Source organism: Armigeres subalbatus, chromosome 2, assembly GCF_024139115.2.
Source record: "Armigeres subalbatus isolate Guangzhou_Male chromosome 2, GZ_Asu_2, whole genome shotgun sequence".
Taxonomy (NCBI): Eukaryota; Metazoa; Arthropoda; class Insecta; order Diptera; family Culicidae; genus Armigeres; species Armigeres subalbatus.
This window is the reverse complement of record NC_085140.1, coordinates 270472327-270492434: the sequence shown is the minus strand read 5'-3', so window position 1 is coordinate 270492434 and position 20108 is coordinate 270472327. Positions and strand designations below refer to the sequence as shown.

The following is a 20108-nucleotide window of genomic DNA, read 5'->3' as shown; positions in this document are numbered from 1 at the left end:
TTCTGATACAAATCTGTTAATTTCTTTTGGTCGGGTTGTTTTTGAGCGAAATTCTTGATTCATAAATTATGGAAAGAATACATGTCCGTCACAATTTTTTAATCGAGTGTTTTCTGATATTACCAGAAGAAAAATTAACATTATTTTCCTTCTTATTTATACAAGAAGGACATACTGGAGTGATGCGCAAAATATGCCATAAAAAATCGGGGATTTTCAGACCCTACTCTTCCTTTTGCCACGTCTTGGTACGTCTCGTTTGGCAATAGCCTCATCTCCTGTGCAGGCACATCACCTCATTTTTTTGCAAGACGGCAATACTTAATTTTAATCAGTTGCCTAAGAAGAATTATTAACAAATCTATCCTGGTTCTATCGCACCAAGCTCCAATATAAAATTACCCAATTTATTACCTAGGTTTTCGTATAGCAGATCTACTTAATCACATGTCGTATCGGTTAAACATAAACTCCAAAACAAAGGGACACCCAACAACAAATGTATGAGTGAATTGATATTGCCGTTTTTCTTCTACGAACGAAATATCACAAGTCAGTTAAAAAGGCGCTTGCGGAACACCCAATCATTTGGTCACCAACTTCAGATAGATGAAGAGAAATCTACGGCCTATAATAAGTGTCATGAGAGGTTCTGGAATTGTAAGTTTAAAAAGAACAACGGTAGAATTGTTTAGTGAAACGAAAAACACAAATAGAAAAAAGAAGGAAATAAAAATTAGCAAGATACGATTGAATTTACAACATTTAACCTATAAGCCAGAAGCATTATACTAATTTATATATCAATTATAAAAGTTATAAAGAAAATTATTAAGCTCTTTTTTAGTGGGATGTTGTCACTGTCATAAGTCGAGTTTTCCATTTAGTTCCACCATCTCGTATTACTTTTACATATACGTATTTTGACCTCAACTGTAATGCTACGTTTAGACAAGGCAAGTGAATTGAGCAAGTCGCTTGAATCAAACGCCAACTGAACGTGTAAACACCTTAATTCAATTCACTTGAACGAAAAGATAGTTGAACATGTTCAACTTTTGACAAGTCAATTGAATCCAACTGAGTTGTTCAACTCACTTGCCTTGTCAAAACGTAGCATAAGAACGTCTTCAATGTCTCGTACTTGATTCGACTCGAATCTTTTAAACGACTGTGTATCTTCTCGTATGATAAAACATGGCTATAAAATATATTTTTTGATAAATGAATAATTTAATAAATAAATAAAAGGCTATTTCTATGAATCTATTTTATTCGTTTAGATCAAGAGTCATAGACATAATATCAGACACAAATTTGTTTTTGCGCTATAAGTATTTAAAAACTATTTGAAAAACAAAAATACATTCAACGATCTATAGATAATAGAACCTTAAAGTTGATTTTAATAAGAGCGCGTTGTTTTTACATAGTTAAAATTATTGGTTTCACCGTAAATCTCATTCTGCACATTTATATCTGCTAATTAAACATGAAAAATTACATTTTGCACATAACCATTCACCCTTTGTTATTTCAGGTGCATGTAGTTACTTCATCTCTCTGATAGCTGACATTCCATTTCGGTAACATTGTGACCAGATTTGTTTTATCTTATTTAAAACAAAACAAGGTTTCATGGTAATGAATAAATTGTTGACAATTAGACGTCAGTAAATAGTTACAATGTGGCATCCAAAACCAAAATGTTTTAGTTACTGTAACATGGAAATGTTACGGATGAATTACAGTGCAACCTCATGTGTGACAGTATAGTTTGTTACATAGTGGCACAATTTTTTGCGCTTTTTCGGTTGCACTACTGTTGCATATTTAGTTACAGTTATAAAAATTTCACAAATGATTTTGTCGCATATTAGTCACCGTGATTAAATTGTGACAACCTGTGCTACTTGGGACCAAAAACGAACTTGCGAGACCAGTTGTTCGCTGTCATAAAATAATGTAATCATTTAACAATATTCAATTATCTCAACGCGCTTTCAAAATTGTTTACAGAAATCATCACGCAGATTAAATAGCTCAAACCTTAGCCTAATATGCTGTGAGCACATTTATCGAGCACATTTGTCGTTATGAATCTTCATATTCGCATATTGCAGTTCCAAGCAAAATTATTCAACAGCCGGCTTGCTAACTTTTGGTTTTCACGCAAAACAATCGAATTCCCAGAGGAAGTTCGTTCGAATTTCCAGGGGAAATTCATTCGAATTTCCAGAGGAAATTCATTCGAATTTCCAGAGGAAATTCATTCGAATTTCCAGAGGAAATTCATTCGAATTTCCAAAGGAAATTCGTTCGAATTCAGAGGAAATTCGTTCGAATTTCCAGAGGAAATTCATTCAAATTTCCAGAGGAAATTCATTCGAATTTCCAGAGGAAATTCATTCCGATTTCCAGAGGAAATTCATTCGAATTTCCAGAGGAAATTCATTCGAATTTCCAGAGGAAATTCATTCGAATTTCCAGAGGAAATTCATTCGAATTTCCAGAGGAAATTCATTCGAATTTCCAGAGGAAATTCATTCGAATTTCCAGAGGAAATTCATTCGAATTTCCAGAGGAAATTCATTCGAATTTCCCGAGATAATTCATTCGAATTTCCAGGGGAAATTCATTCGAATTTCCAGGGGATCGATCAAATTTCCAGGGGAAATTCATTCGATCGAATTTCCAGGAGAAATTCATTCAATCGAATTTCCAGGGGAAATTCATACGATCGAATTTCCAGGAGAAATTCATTCAATCGAATTTCCAGGGGAAATTCATTCGATCAAATTTCCAGGGGAAATTCATTCGATCAAATTTCCAGGGGAAATTCATTCGATAGAATTTCCAGAGGAAATTCATTCGAATTTCCAGGAGGAAATTCATTCGAATTTCCAGAGGAAATTCATTCGAATTTCCAGAGGAAATTCATTCGAATTTCCAGAGGAAATTCATTCGAATTTCCAGAGGAAATTCATTCGAATTTCCAGAGGAAATTCATTCGAATTCAGAGGAAATTCATTCGAATTCAGAGGAAATTCATTCCAATTCAGAGGAAATTCATTCGAATTTCCAGAGGAAATTCATTTCGAATTCAGAGGAAATTCATTCCAATTCAGAGGAAATTCATTCGAATTTCCAGAGGAAATTCATTCCAATTTCAGAGGAAATTCATTCCAATTTCAGAGGAAATTCATTTCCAATTCAGAGGAAATTCATTCGAATTTCGAGATAATTCATTCCAATTTCCAGGGAAATTCATTCAATTTCAGGGGATCGATCAAATTTCAGGGAAATTCATTCGATCAATTTCCAGGAGAAATTCATTCAATCGAATTTCAGGAAATTCATACGATCAATTTCAGGAGAAATTCATTCAATCAATTTCCAGGAAATTCATTCGATCAAATTTCCAGGAAATTCATTCGATCAAATTTCAGGAAATTCATTCGATAAATTTCCAGAGGAAATTCATTCAATTCAGGAGGAAATTCATTCAATTTCAGAGAAATTCATTCAATTTCAGGAGGAAATTCATTCAATTTCAGAGGAAATTCATTCAATTCCAGAGGAAATTCATTCAATTTCAGAAATTCATTCAATTTCAGAGGAAATTCATTTCAATTTCCAGAGGAAATTCATTCAATTTCAGAGGAAATTCATTCAATTTCAGAGGAAATTCATTCGAATTTCCAGAGAAATTCATTTGAATGAATTTCACCTGGAAATTCATTCGAATTTCCCTGAAATTCGAATGAATTTCCTGAAGTTCGAATGAATTTCAATTTCGAATGAATTTCTCCGGAATTGAAATGAATTTCCTCTGAAATTTGAATGAATTTCCGAAATTCGAATGAATTTCTGGAATTCAGGAAATGAATTTCTGGAAGTTCGAAATGAATTTCCTGGAAATTGGAAATGAATTTCCTGGAAGTTCGAAATGAATTTCCTGGAAGTTCGAATGAATTTCATTCGAATGAATTTCCTGAAATTGAATGAATTTCCTGAATTGAATGAATTTCATTTCAATTCAGAGGAAATTCATTCAATTTCCAGAGGAAATTCATTCAATTTCAGAGGAAATTCATTCGAATTCCGGAGAAATTCATTCGAACTTCAGAAATTCATTTCGAACTTCCAGGAAATTCATTTCGAACTTCAGGAAATTCATTCCAATTTCCTCTGAAATTGGAATGAATTTCCTCTGAAATTGAATGAATTCCTCTGAAATTGAAATGAATTTCTCTGAAATTCGAATGAATTTCCTGGAAAATTCCTGGAAATTGAATGAATTTCTCTGAAATTCGAATGAATTTCTCTGAAATTGAATGAATTCCTGAAATTCGAATGAATTTCCTCTGGAAATTGAATGAATTTCCTCTGAAATTCGAATGAATTTCTCTGAAATTGAATGAATTTCTCTGAAATTCGAATGAATTTCCTCTGAAATTGGAATGAATTTCTCTGAAATTCGAATGAATTTCCTCTGAAATTGAATGAATTTCCTGAAATTGAATGAATTTCTCTGAATTGGAATGAATTTCCTGAATTGGAATGAATTCCTCTGAGAATTGAATGAATTTCCTCTGGAAATTGAATGAATTCTGGAAATTGGAATGAATTCCTCTGGAAATTCGAATGAATTTCTCTGAAATTGAATGGAATTTCCTCTGGAGTTCGAATGAATTTCCTCTGGAATTGAATGAATTCTCTGGAATTGGAATGAATTTCCTCTGAGATTCGGAATGAATTTCCTCTGGATTCGGAATGAATTTCCTCTGGAATTCGAATGAATTTCTCTGGAATTGAATGGAATTTCCTCTGAAATTGGAATGAATTTCCTCTGGAATTGGAATGAATTTCCTCTGGAATTGAATGGAATTTCCTCTGGAAATTGGATGAATTTCCTCTGAATTGGAATGAATTTCCTCTGAATTGAATGAATTTCCTCTGAAATTGAATGAATTTCCTCTGGAAATTCGGAACGAATTTCTCTGAAATTGAATGAATTTCCTCTGAATTGATGAATTTCCTCTGGAAATTCGAATGAATTCCTCTGGAAATTCGAATGAATTTCCTCTGGAAGATTGGAATGAATTTCCTCTGAAATTGGAATGAATTTCCTCTGAAATTCGAATGAATTTCCTCTGAAATTGAATGAATTTCTCTGGAAATTGAATGAATTTCCTCTGAAATTGAATGAATTTCCTCTGAAATTCGAATGAATTTCTCTGAAATTGAATGAATTTCCTCTGGAAATTCGAGAATGAATTTCCTCTGGAAATTCGAGAATGAATTTCCTCTGGAAATTCGAGAATGAATTTCCTCTGGAAATTCGAGAATGAATTTCCTCTGGAAATTCGAGAATGAATTTCCTCTGGAAATTCAGATGAATTTCCTCTGGAATTCAATGAATTTCCTCTGGAAATTCGAATGAATTTCCTCTGGAAATTCGAATGAATTTCCTCTGGAAATTCGATTGAATTTCCTCTGAATTCGATTGAATTTCCTCTGGAATTCGAATGAATTTCCTCTGGAAATTGATTGAATTTCCTCTGGAAATTCGGAAGAATTTCCTCTGGAAATTGGAATGAATTTCCTCTGGAAATTCGTATGAATTTCCTCTGGAAATTCATGAATTTCCTCTGGAAATTGCATGAATTTCCTCTGGAAATTCGAATGAATTTCCGCTGGAAATTCGAATGAATTTCCGCTGGAAATTCGAATGAATTTCCTCTGGAAATTCGAATGAATTCGAATGAATTCAAAATTCGAATGAATTTCCTCTGGAAATTCGAATGAATTTCCTCTGGAAATTCGAATGAATTTCCTCTGGAAATTCGGATGAATTTCCTCTGGAAATTCGAATGAATTTCCTCTGGAAATTCGAATGAATTTCCTCTGGAAATTCGAATGAATTTCCTCTGGAAATTCGAATGAATTTCCTCTGGAAATTCGAATGAATTTCCTCTGGAAATTCGAATGAATTTCCTCTGGAAATTCGAATGAATTTCCTCTGGAAATTCGAATGAATTTCCTCTGGAAATTTGAATGAATTTCCTCTGGAAATTCAAATGATTTATATTGTCTGTTTGCTTTCGATAATATTTCTAAAAGCGGGTCCTTGAAAAGTTGTACTTGATGGTGTATGCTTCTGATTTATACACCTAGAATTAAATTGAATAACGGCCTTATTGTGAATTGAGTGCAATAATCTCCTATTTCTTCTTCGTAGGGTCATTGGCACGTTTGTTTTTGCAAATAAAGGCACCCTCAGACCTAATCGATTTTTTCGCCGCGATACCGACATCCAGTGTTTGCGATACTACCGTTGGGTCGCTCCATTTACGCTTTCAGACCAACGGCGACAGAATCGCTGTCGCCAAGCAATGAAATCGCGTCGCGATTGTTGCGTCGGGGAACCTTAAAAAAAATTTACACAATTTCGAGAAAAACAACAAAAAACTGGTTTGAATTAATTGGCAACGAATCTTTCGATTTCTTCTATCCAGATCAATAGTTTTTGGCCAAACTCAACAACCTGGGGCATTTCCTGTGCAAAAACTGTAAGCAGCACTCCACAATTGCTCTCTGAAGTGCCTGGACATATGTAGTTTTTCAAACAAACGAAAAAAATTTCATACATTCTTGAACGTATTTTTGGACGAGGATTCAGAGTATATAAAAATCTCATTTTGGCCAAAACTGTTACATATGCAGTTTCTCAAACAAACGGTTCAAGTGCTGATAACTACACTGGTAGTGGAAGTTATCAACCATGCGTCTCCATTTTTGGTAATATCTGTCCAAAATTTTCTCTTACCTAAATGACGCCATTGTCGCTGTTGATGGTCAACTGCCACCAACGGTCGTCCCGCCTATGTTATGCATTTTTCAATTGATGCTTCCATACCAACGTGATAATGTAGCACACCATACCACAAAATTGAACATTTACTGGGAGTGTGGAACATTGAATAGGTAACTTACGAAACACTTCATGCGTGTTCGAGACGGTAGCTTATCAATGATACCGACAGTAACGCCGCGTAAGTTTTGGAGGAAATCCAGCAACTAAACTAACAAAATAAATGCGTTTCTAAACTAAGTACAGAAATTCTGTAAATGGAAACACACCACTTAAGAGTTTATTTTTTTTCTCCGTAAAAAATACATTTTTTATAAACATATAACGAATGAAACAAAGATGAAACATCCAAATCAGTCAATCCGTTCGTGAGGTATATCGTGGCAAAGAAAGTCTCAACTCAATTTGATTTATATAGATAAATAGATGAATAAATATGTAGTAAAGATCCCTAAATGTTAATTCTAATTTTGTGACCGAGCTTCACCGTCGCACATTTCTTTATATTTTTGTTGTAGCTGCGTACATCATCAGTTCGATGTTATTCAAATAAGAGAAAAAAAATTACATTTCAATCATGTGTGGAATAAGTATGACACTGTTATTTTTTCAAACTGACATACGCAGAAAACCATTAAATTCGTATTATTCATCGGAATAACGGTCAAAGGGAGCTATTTCAAGCCTCACCATATGACTGCCGTGTATTTATTTTTGTTACGCGAATGAAACTCAGTAAAATATACAACTTTGATGGACGGATATCACAAGTCAAATTTTATGTATCCGCAGTTCGACTTCTGTAGAAGAAATCTATCATCCAATGACTAACAAAAATAATCTTCAGCCGCTCCACATGCTGGGTGGTTCGTATTTTTGGCAAACGCAAAATAGAACAACAAACCACCAATACGGCGATAAGAAAGTCACAAGTCGTGCGTGACATTGGGAATCTTCTAAAGCATGTCCAATTTTTTTTCTGATGAATGAGCAAACAGGTGACACACAGCCAACACCCATTTTTGTTTGCAGACGTTTTGAGTAATTGAGAATCGCTTTCCCACTGACTACGAATTATTAACGTTCAGTTGAAAAAATTAATAAATTAATTTCCCCAAACGGCCAATTTACAACATCATCCATATCCAAGATCGCAAAATCGTTCATCACGCCCTAAAAGCAGGTCATCAAAAACGTATTAAGTCGCGGTAGAAGCCAATCCTCCCAGCGGCAAATCAACACTCCTCCGTAGTTGATCGTTTATTCGCACCATGAAAGTAAATAAGGGGTCATCAACAAATCACGTGGTCATATGTTTAGTATTCTGTCCCCTTTGCATCACTCGATCGTGAAATTGTTCATTCATATCACATTGTGAAAACATGAGTAAAGCGTAAGCTTAAGCTCAACAGATACGTGGTTTACGAATGTCCAATGGCAACATGCATCAGACCCAAGTGTGTTCATCGAATGCGACAGACAAAGAAGCTTACCATCGTGCATGAGGGTATTCGGCTATTTAAATAATTTTGTGAATGGTGACTCGATATTTCCCTTATTCCGCGTAATTTTATTGTACTCGTAGATACTAATTATTTTCCAAAACTCCGAAAACATATCTAGACCATGATGCTCTGATGATTTTCTCGGTGTACATGCTAAGTGTTTTTTCAACAAATCTTAGCACCAAATAATAAATGATAATCAATCAATTATTATGCTCATAATTGCAGTCAAAGAACGTAGTTTATAAAATCATTATTTAAGCCCAGCATAACCTAAAGTTGGGCTAATTATAGCATTGGTTTTGGAAAACGGACGCATAAGATTACTACCCATTGTCTTTGATTTATCGCTACCTAAAAGGACGGGGAAAGAGTAAAAACGTTTTTCCTCTATTATTTCATTTAACTCTCATATTTTAAAATATTTCTTAATAAGAATTTTCTCAAACCCGATATCGTACACCATTATCTTAGCAGCCCCCGCTTCGGAGAAGGCTAAGGGGAGCTGAGCAAATAATTGATGTTTCCGATTCTAATTCCAGGGCGCGAGAGAGATAGAGCGCCCGGCCTGGCCCAAATGCTTTACGACTGTGCACATTTCCTTTCGGCTAATATTTTGTACATTTTTCTCCCGTTTTGTCTGTCTACTTTCAGATTATTTTATTTTTATGACACCGCGGTTTCGAACCAGGCAAAATAGTGTGGATGCGCGTGTGTTTTGACGGGCTGTGCTTCGCGTCACGGCGACCGGCGGCGGCCGTAGAGCAGGAGACGCAGACGGTCTTGTGCGGCGCAACCGCACTCGATACTCAGCATCTCGTGCGTCTGCTGAAGTACGCGAACTTCGCGGCGCCGACCAACGGACTCGGTCTCGCTTTCGGTTCTCCGACGCTGACTGTCCCCCAGTCCCGGTCCCTGCCTCCGTCCCGTCCTGATCCCCCCACCCACAATCCGCCGTCGGGCGCGTCGCTGTTGTCGTCGGCGTCAGTAGCTTGTCTCGGTTCCGCGGGAAAAGATCTAGCCGTTCCGTCATTGCGAATCGTCGCGTCAACCGTCGTCGCTGGCACGATGAATGAAAACAGTGGTGAGCTGGGCGCGTCTGCTCCCGACCAGCAACCGAACCAACACCAGAATGACCAGATCAATAACAACCTGGATGCCTCCGCCGCCGTTAACAATGTCAAACAGATGGTCATGCTGCAGGGTGACCTCCAGCAGAACCTCTACATCAACGATCCGGCCAGTTTAAATCTCACCCCTCGGGAGCAGGAATTGCTGAAAGTGATACAGGCCCGAGACATCCGGATCCGCGAGCTGGAGGACTGCTTACGGCATAAACATGACGAGGTGGCCGAACTGCGGAGCCACCTGGACAAGTTCCAGAGTGTGTTCCGGTCGAGCGGCGGTGCCGGTGGAGTGTCACCAGGTGGCCGCAAAATGGGCACCAGCGGAGGAGTGCAGCGGCAACGTGCCCAGGGTATTTCCGCCGAACCGCAGCGGGACATTTCGGTGCTGGAGCTGATGCACGTTGCGTTCCCAAAATACGACAAGGAAGACAGGTGAGTGAACGTTGATTGTACGAAATAATTAGATATTACAAGCATTTGGAATCCGATATCGTAAAACATTCAAGGTCAACTAAAAATATTTTATATTTTACATACTTGGAAGCCATTAATTTACCTCGAATGCATAACAGTGAACATTTGCTGATGACATATGTTTCCATTTCTCTATTGTTTCTGTTAAATTGTGGTGTATACGAATTAGATGCTTCATAGTTTCGAAAATCCAAAAAGTATTCATACACAATTACCGAAATATTAGATCGATTATTTTAATGGGGTAAAAATGTAAAATATAGCATTGGCAGTATCCCACTATTGTTACCAACTCTAACAATCATTACTTAATTGCAAAAGGAAAAAATCATTGAGTAGCAAACTTGCACATACTGTTTTAGATGTTGTTTCGGTCAATGCTTGGTTTTATGAGGAATGTAATGTTGCTAAAATATTAGGATACGAGCTTCAATAAAATCACACGAGCCCAGGGATTGAATCCAAAAGCGAATAAAAAATATCTCTCACTTATCACTTATCTGTATACATATACGATGTGTAGCATACCGTGAGAGACATTTTTCGTAAACTGTCATGATAAAGAACTGATTCGGGTGGCTATACTACATGATAAATTTCTTTTTATAAAGCTCCAAACGTGGGGAATACTGGTTCTGATGATGCATTTCACTGTGCGCCGGTCACATAATCGGCGGCGGCGTGGCACTCACTTTTTTTAAAGTGGTAATAAATACAAAAATAAAGCAGATATTGCACACTTTCATGCCCTGTCACGGAACAAATATTTTTTGAGATTTTCGTCGCATGCCATAAATCCTTCGCATTTCTATAGATATTGAAAGGGGCAGATATGTAAAAACCGTGTGACATCTCTCATTTAAACGAGAAATTACAGTACTGCTTGTGAACTAAATTTATTTTCAAACGTTGATGTTACTCAAAACTGTTATTTAAAGATGTCGTTTAATGACAATATTTTCATCGACAACAAAATAAAATTTTCATTCAGAATAAGAATTTTTCCTTCAAAAATAAGAAAATGTCAATGATGAAATCAGAGTAGAAGCAATACATATTTTTTTATTCTTTATTACCGAGACTTTTAGCCCGAGGCTGGCTCGTCTCGAACAGAAGCAATAAATAAATATAAGATTTCTCTAAATAATGTAAAATTTCCATAAACATTAGATTTTTTTTTCCAAAAATCAAGATCCAATCTCAAGCATAAAAATTGCAATTAATTGCAAAAAAGAGCCACATAACTTTTTTTTATTCATAAGAAATTCATTAAAATAAAATGAAATAATTTTTTTTATGGAAAATTTTGAGTTTTTCTGGTTTGGTTTAATTGTTTATAATTGGTAACAACTTGGTTTTTGAAAGTTGCTTCGAATAATACGATTGAGCACCAGATTTCAAAATATTATTTAAATTGAAACTATAATCTAGTTTTCTGATTTTTAATAATCAAATAATATCAATAAACCCTGCTCCACTTATTGTGACCCCTGAGTTTGATCTTGGTTTCAATTTCAGAAGTTCAAGACTAATTCAAATAGATATTATACGCATTATTATTAAAATTTTGTTAAATGTAAGCAGCCGCTTGCCTCCGTTCAATGCAATCCTTTGACCTCTACTCCAATCGTTTTGGCAGAATTATTTAACTACGGATTGATTAGCAGTCCAAATTAGAATGCTTACCAAATTATTGGTTTGACTGACATAGTTGACTAGCCTTAAAAGTCTTCTGGCTAAATTGGCGAAGTATAGATTTAGCTGATTCAAATTGAAACAGCATGAATTAGACAATGTTACTATTACGTTATTTGATGGAATTTGACCGATTAGCTTAGCTTAGCTTAGACTAACTCTACATATCAATGGTTGCTACTCCGTATTTATGTAATTTGACCGATTGACAGACAAAACGAATCTAGATAGATCTTTTGACCGAATTGTTGAACTGCATACATACATACATACTAGATCTCTTCATGTAATCAAAAAGTATCAAAAATTCAACTGGTCAGTCCAGAATCACAATTCTCAGTTTTCGGCGTTTACATTTCTTGTTAGATTTTGCCTTTCGCGTATACCAAGTATTTTTTTGAAAATTAAAAATAGCCCGAATTACCTGAAAATTTGACCGAAGGCTTATTTTAGCATAAGAATTGTGATTATGGGCTGACCGGTTGGATTTTTGATACTTTTTGAAAACATGAAGAGGTCAAATGCATGCATAGGCCCATATGATTGTTCCTCTGACCGATATGATCATCAAATTTAAAAAATCATCGGGCTCAAATAGTTAAGTAGAACTTTTTGATCAAGTTAACGTATCTAATTGGCTTTCCTGGATAGCACTGTTCTTTAAATCCAACGTAGCGAGGGTAGTGTACTTTGTACCTCCTCTTTCAACATAGATCGAAATATTTTAGCGTTGGTTATGAGCACAACATGGGGTATATTCTAGAAAACTCTGCATATGATTCGTTTAGACATTCCCCCAAGGATTCCTTCGGGAAATCTTTCTTAATAAAGTTATCCACACATTACTTCTTAAGATTCTCCAGAAAATCCTTCGGAAATTCCTTTAAAACATCCTGCAGGAATTCGTTTGCGAAATTCTTCAAGGAACACTTCCAGAAATATATTCAAGAATGAAATAATTTCTTATGCAATTCCTAAAGGATTTGCTAAAGAAATTCCTAATGAATGAATATTCGAGACAGTTCGATTCGGAAGAACTCATAAAAGAATTGAAAATGAGAAAGAATTCCTTAAGAAAATTCGAAGAAATGGCTAAGGGAATCTTTTTTCCTAACGAATTTCAAAAATAATATCTAAATAAGTATTTGAAGGAATATCCAAATAAATTACAAAACGAATTCATGAAGAAATTTTTCGAAGGAATTCTTGGCTGAATACTTGGAAGAGCTGCTGAAGGAATTTTCAGAGGTAGTTCTGAAAGAATTTCCGAAGTATGTTCTTGTTTAAGAATTAAGGAATTTCTGGAGGGTGATCTGAAACAGTTCCTGAGGGAAATATCGGAAAAATACCCAGAATTTCTTTCTAGAGTTTTCAAAGAAATAACTGGAGAAATTTCAAAGAAATGCCCGGAGGAATTACTTTTGGGATTTTCTAAAAGAATTACCAAATGAATTTCCGTTGGAATTCCTCAAAGAATTTATGGAAGGAGTTCTCAGCGAAATTTCCGTAGGAGAAAAAAAAATTCTAAGGAATTTTAAAATCAATTTCCGAAAGAATTCATAAAATAATTTCCGTAGGTGTGCCTGAATAATTTTCCGAAAGAATTTCTAAAAAATATTTTGAAGAAATCCCTAATGGAGGTTTTGAATAAATTTTCAAAAGAATTTACATAAGAGTTCCCAAATGATTTTTACGGAGGAGTTAATTGTAAAGAAATTGTATAAGAAGTTCCTTAAGAAATTTCTTCATTTCTTCGTAAAAAATTCGGAAGGAATTTCCGAAGCAACTCTAAAATAAATTTTTGGAAGAATTTTTTTATGATTTTCCTGAAGGAACTCCCGGAAGAGATTTTTAGAAACGCCTATTTGAATTTTGAAAGGAATATTTGTAGGAATTTTCAAGCCAGTGTCTATATTAATTTTTGAAGTAATTTTCTAAGGAATCCTTGAAGAAAGTTTTGAAGGAATATCCGAATCAATTCATTTTTAGAATATCTTAAGGTGGTATTTCGTGCTAGAATTTCGGAAGAAACTATAATTCTAAGGTTTTTCTAAAGAAGGAATTCTTGAAGGAACTTCAAGGAATGAAGAGATTTTCTTTAAAGAATATCCGTCAGAAGTCCTGAAGAAATTCCTAAGATGTTTCTGAAAAAATCGAAAGGAATTCGTGGGGGAAGTTTCAAGGGAAATTCTGGATTTATTTCCAGAACATATTTCAAGAAATTCCTTAAGGAGTGACCAAAGGAATTTTTGGAAAATTTTCAGAAAGATTTACTTGAGGAATTTTCAAAAAAAAAATCGTGGAGGTATTTGATGAAGAATTATTTATGGTAGGGGAAGGTGGTGGGTTGTCGGCATCCCGTCGTAACTTTTGACAGAAAACAGATGTCGTCATTCTGACATTTGCCATACGTGTGCTACGTAAGCACGATCTTGTTGTGTCCATTTCCGAAGCATATAGAAGCTTTTGTTTCGTTTTACAGAGAAAACATTTTTTTGTCAAGTGAAAACCCACTCCAAAGTTTTTTTTGATAATTTGCTTAGTACTAACCGTTGTTTTTTTTTATTCCTTTATTTATTTGATAGACACTCTGTGTTACTTAACCGCTACTGTGCCGAGATCTACTGTGGTATTCTGCAGCCAGAATCCACACAGAATCTATTTTTAGATTTTTCCATTAGGGGTCGTTCAACAATGATGTCACAGGGTATAGGGGGGGGGAGGGGGTCTAAGATTTTGTGACAGTACATGTACTAGATATACAAAAAAGCGTGACAGAGGGGGGAGGGGGGGTCTAGAAATCCCAAAAAGTAGTGGACGTCATACTTGAATCACCCCTTATCGTTGTTGTCGTTGCTGGTCCATCTCGTCGTGAGTCCATTGTGTTCGTTTTTGTTCATGTCGTGTATCCAATGATCGTTGCATTGTCCGGTTGCCATTTATCCGGGTTACGTTGGAGGAATGCCTCCGAGAAGAACAAGTTGTCAGTCGTCATCAGGAAGCCGTGACGGTGAGGCGTGCACCCCAATACGCCACCGCATAGGCTGCGCATTCGGCGACTGACGAGGGTTTTGGTGGAGGGGCTGGGAATCGAACCCATGACCATTTGCTTGAAAGGCGAACGTGTAGCCAACTACGCTACGGGACCCCCCTTACTAACCGTTGTAAAACGATCGAAATGGTGAGCGTATTACGTATTTACCAAAAAAAAAAAAATGTTTGCTAATTTTGGATTCTTGAATTGATTGAAAAATAATTTTTATTAATTTTGAACTACTCCTCGGAATGAAACCGACGTCAGCGTCGGCGCACAGCACTACTTGTAGTACCCGTACATTGGCTGCCAGGTCAAAGTAACCTTGATGCTAGTCACGTGAACAGGATCGACATTAGCAGTCTTATACTTTTGAATCAACTATTGCGACTAATACAAAACATCCAGGAACAAGCCCAAACTATAGATAGTGGAATATATAGATGAGCGAAGATAAATCCTCTGTCTCCAAACGAACTGTCAAACGTGTCTCCAAACGAGCATGACGTCACGATTTCAATGGAAACGTTAAGGGCTGTGACGTCATATGCGCGTGTGCACGGGCAAAAAAATCGACTCAGCCACGCTTTCGCTCATCTATAGATTCTACTATCTATAGCCCAAACATGTGGTAAACGAACCGTTTTAACAATTTGGCGATCTTTTTTTTACGTTTTGGTTGAAGATCATAAAATGCTCCAGAAAGTCTACGGAGATGCTGTCCTAAGTGATACAACGTGCCTTGGTACCTAGTTTTCAATATTCTGAAAACTCATATTTGAATATGTATTTTATGTGGCAGATTTTGATTTGAAAAATGTATTGGAGGTATCCATTTTCCTTCGAAAGGGACTCGAACCCACGACTCTCAGTACGCTAGACTGGTGCTTTAAACCAACTAAGCTACGAAGGACCTCCGTCGCCCTTCGGAACTTAGCGGCTACTGAATGAGCCCGAGATTCCCAAATTGGACGCATAGTCGAAGCACTCACAATCCATTTCCCGTATCGTGGGTTCGAGTCCCATCGAAGGAAAGTGTTTACCTTCCCAATACGTTTTCCAAATCAGACTCTTCCACATAATGTACTTATTCACATCTGTGTTTCAGAAAATTGTTAATCAAATCAGTTTGATTTGGTTTGCCTACGTTATTTTATTGAGAAAAACCACCCACTAATTCCGATATACAATTCATTTTTTTAAATTCCGTTAAGTTAGATTTCTCTGCAAAACATCCAAAGTTTTTCCTCAGTCAAACAGTCTTAAAAGGTGGGCAAATATTTTATATTATCACTTTATTACAGTCACGTTAACGTTGAACGTGACCAGTGGTATTTTTTTAGAGTGGCGCTTAAGCCATTGCACAATGATCCCAGAGCCGAATCTAGCAAGACAAAAATGTTTGCGCCAAAACTATTAGTTTTAGATATATAGTGCCTTTGGGAAAAAAATTCATATTTTTTTACGATTTTTCTCCATGTAGTGAAATTAGGGTGGTACCTATATTTCAGAAGTTCATAATATCAACTATTTAATTTTTCGATAAAGACTTGTGCAATGTTCCACAAAGTTGTAGAGCAATTAATTTTGAGCAACTTTGCCGAAGAAATCATTTTTCTATCACTTATGGTTCACAAGTTATGAACTTTTTAATAAATACGTTAGGGCGGTGCCTTAAATTGGTATTTTTCATATAACTTTTTATACATTCATTTCTCGCATAAACTTTGTTCTGAGCACTTTTAGGACTTTTGAAGACGCACTTTTTTGTTAAAGAACCATGGATCTATCTCTTATAACAAAAAAGTTATTCGAGGAGTTTTTGTATGAAAAACATGTTTTTTTTCATATGCGTATAGTTCAAAATGGAGCAAACCGATTTTCAATCTATTGGTTCTATTCGAAAGCTCACACTTTTCTGCGTTTACGGTGGGAAAACTGGGAAAGCGTTTTTTGTTCAAAGCGTTTTATTTCATTTTGAAAAAAATATATTTTTAATCGAAAAACGGCTATAACTTGATAAATAAACGAGATAGGTCCATGGGTCTTCAACAAAAAGATGTGTCTTTAGAAGTTCTAAATGTGGTCCATACAAAGTATCCCTCAAAAATCAATACATAAAAATATATTTATAAAAAGAAAACGGTTTTCGTAAGTAAATAAACGTTAGATCGATCAAAGTAGGCTGAACTAGAGAGCGCATTTTCTCGGTTCACCGGTTCATTCATACTGAATGTTTACATACGCGTTGAGACTGCCATGTCTTTTGTGTGCCATGCTAAACATCAAACAGAAAATCAGGCTACTATGCATATTAATGGTAGTAGCTTGGTTTTCTGTTGGATATGTAGCGTTGAAAGTACGTCAGTTTTGAAGTATAGCCTTTTTTACAAGCCTATCTTGTTTTGATTAGATTTTTTTCGGTATCGCCAGTGGGAGAAAGCGAAGATGACCAGTGGTTAGCTACTGAAATGTTTTTATTACTATTACGTTAAAATCAAATCTTCACATTTGGCCGCCACGTGGTGCATCCTAGCGGTGAATGCTTGGATAGCACGTGCTATTTGTACTGCGGAGACATTTTTCACATCTATGAGAGCTTTGGAAAATTATCACGAAAGTTGTAATTTTTGTTGCAAGGCACAATAACGTAAAAAAAATCATATGCTCTGTCGACCAGGCTACTTTGATCTAACTAACGTTTATTTTCTTACGAAAACCGTTTTTTTAAATATATTCTTATGTATTGATTTTTGAGGGATACTTTGTATGGACCACATTTAGAACTTCTAAAGGAACATCTTTTTGTTGAAGACCCATGGACCTATCTCGTTTATTTGTCAAGTTATAGCCGTTTCTCGATTAAAAACATATTTTTTTCAAAATGAAATAAAACGCTTTGAACAAAAAACACTCTCTCAGTTTTCCCACCATAAACGCAGAAAAGTGCGAGCTTTCGAATAGAACCAATAGATTGAAAATCGGTTTGCTCCATTTTGAAATATACGCATATGAAAAAAAACATGTTTTTCATACAAAAACTCGAATAACTTTTTTGTTATAAGAGATAGATCCATGGTTCTTTAACAAAAATGTGCGTCTTCAAAAGTCCTAAAAGTGCTCGGAACGAAGTTTATGCGAGAAATGAATGTATAAAAAGTTATGTGAAGAATACCGATTTTAAGGGACCGCCCTTACGTATTTATTGAAAAAGCTCATAACTTGTGAACCATAAGTGATAGAAACATGGTTTCTTCGGCAAAGTTGCTCAAAATTAGTTGCTCTACAACTTTGTGGAACATTGCACAAGTCTGTACCAAAAAATTAAAAAGTTGATAGTATGAACTTCTGAAATATAGGTACCACCCTAATTTCACTACATGGAAAAAAATCGTCAAAAAATATGATTTTTTTTCTCCCAAAGACACTATATATCTAAAACTAATAGTTTTGGCGCAAACATTTTTGTCTTGCTAGATTCGACTCTTGGACCATTGTGCATTGATTAACTAATTTGAGCATTCATGAGCGGTTATAGTACTTCAAATATTTAAGTACTATACCACAATGAGGTAATTTCAGGTATTCTAGTAGCCTTGACAAATACTTCTACTTAAAAGAGGCATTGATTCGGTATTCACTACCTACCTATATACCTGGTTGGATACATCGTCGATACACCTACGCCTAGCGTATAGTAGAGCGCCATAATCGTCGGTCTTGGGCAATATTCCTCCAGTTTCCCCGAACGTTCAGGGTCCCCAGGTCTGATTTCACCGCGTCCATCCAGCGTGCTCGTGGCCTTCCAATGGCCTTTTTATTGGCATTACATCCCCACACTGGGACAGAGCCGCCTCGCAGCTTAGTGTTCACTAGCTTTATGTACCCGGCCTTGCTCGGAATTGCCAGTTTGGTTTGCAGTTTTCTTTCACAATCGGAAAATGATAAAACCAATTGGTCAACAGGGTTATTATGTTTACTTATTCATACTTTATTATTTGATTAAAAGAAGGCTTTTGGAAACATTGACTGATTTTGAAGTTGGGATTGTGGGTTTGAAAGGTCTTATTCCGGGCAAACGTCTATTTCTAAAGAAGGAAAAACATTCATCGATGCCATTTTCCGGGCAACGCATATTTTTAAAGAAGGGATCACACCCACCATTGCCTTATTCCGGGCAAATGCCTACTTTTAAAGAAGCAATCACATTCACCATTCAGAAGGAAACCCATTAATCATTGCTTTTCACTGGGCATACCATTATTCCGATGAACAACAATACCCAATCCCAATACCTCCCATTCCAATAGTCTCTTCCAGCCTCTCTATAATTGTTTCCTTTGGGTAGGGATTACGTGTTTACGTGTTTGGTTTGAATTGACCTATGCGATAAAAAGGTATACTAAACTGTTCGTTTAATGAATATACCCTCTCTCTCATTTAGTTATGGCACTCCTACCCAGTCTGATATAGTCTTCCTTAGACAGATAATATGGATTCCAAATTTGGTGGACATTGATAAATGGGTTCAGAAGTCATGCTGTATTGATCGATAACTAAACAATACCCCTCTCCCTTACCCTCCCCCTTTTAAAATTACTTAACCACATCCACTAAAATCGCTTCCTTAGGACAGACGATACTTGATACAAATTTGGTTCAAATCGGTCATGAGGCTTAGGATTTACATTGAGTTGATTGATTGCTAATCAATACCCCTCCCCCCATCCCCTCCCTCTTTTGTAAAGAGCATCCCTAATCTCCTATCGTCGTCTCCTTATGACAAAGAATTTGTGTTCCAAATTTGGTTGAAATCGGCCAAGGAGTTCAGAATTTACACTGAGTTGATCTATAACTAAGCAATACCCCTCCCCCACACCCTCCCCCTTTTTTAAAGAGCATGCTCAACCCCTTATTGTCCCCTTCTTAAGATAAGGAATTTGTGTTCCAAATTTGGTCGAAATCGGCCAAGGGGTTCAGAATTTAAACTGCGTCGATCGATAATTAAGCAATACTCCCCCCCATACCCTCCCCTTTTCAAAAGAGCATGCTCAACCCGATGCCCTAGACGATAGGGGTCTCCTCCTTAAAATAAAGAATTTGTGTTCCAAATTTGGTTGAAATCGGCCAAGGAGTTCAGAATTTACACTGAGTTGATCGATAACTAAGCAATACCCTCCCCACACCATCCCCCTTTTCCAAAGAGCATTCCTAACCCCCCTATCGTCGTCTCCTTAAGATAAAGAATGTGTGTTCCAAATTTGGTTAAAATCGGTAAATGGGTTCAGAAGTTATGCTGGAACATACATACAAACATACATACAAACATACAAACATTGAGTTTTATATATATAGATAGATAGATTAAGCACTTCCACAGTTATTAACTGCGAGGC

At 36.2% G+C, this 20108-nt stretch overlaps 1 protein-coding gene across 4 annotated transcripts in view; it reads left to right on the top strand.

Annotated features, from left to right (window-relative positions):
- LOC134212215 (cGMP-dependent protein kinase, isozyme 2 forms cD4/T1/T3A/T3B-like) overlaps positions 1–20108 on the top strand; it is a 617973-nt gene that overhangs the window by 86232 nt on the left and 511633 nt on the right. For all 4 annotated transcript variants that reach the window (XM_062689875.1, XM_062689877.1, XM_062689874.1 and 1 more), the window contains one exon: positions 9037–9941. In XM_062689875.1, coding sequence (XP_062545859.1) covers positions 9088–9941 — 854 coding nt within the window. In that variant the 5' untranslated portion in view covers positions 9037–9087. The remainder of the gene's footprint in view (positions 1–9036; positions 9942–20108) is intronic.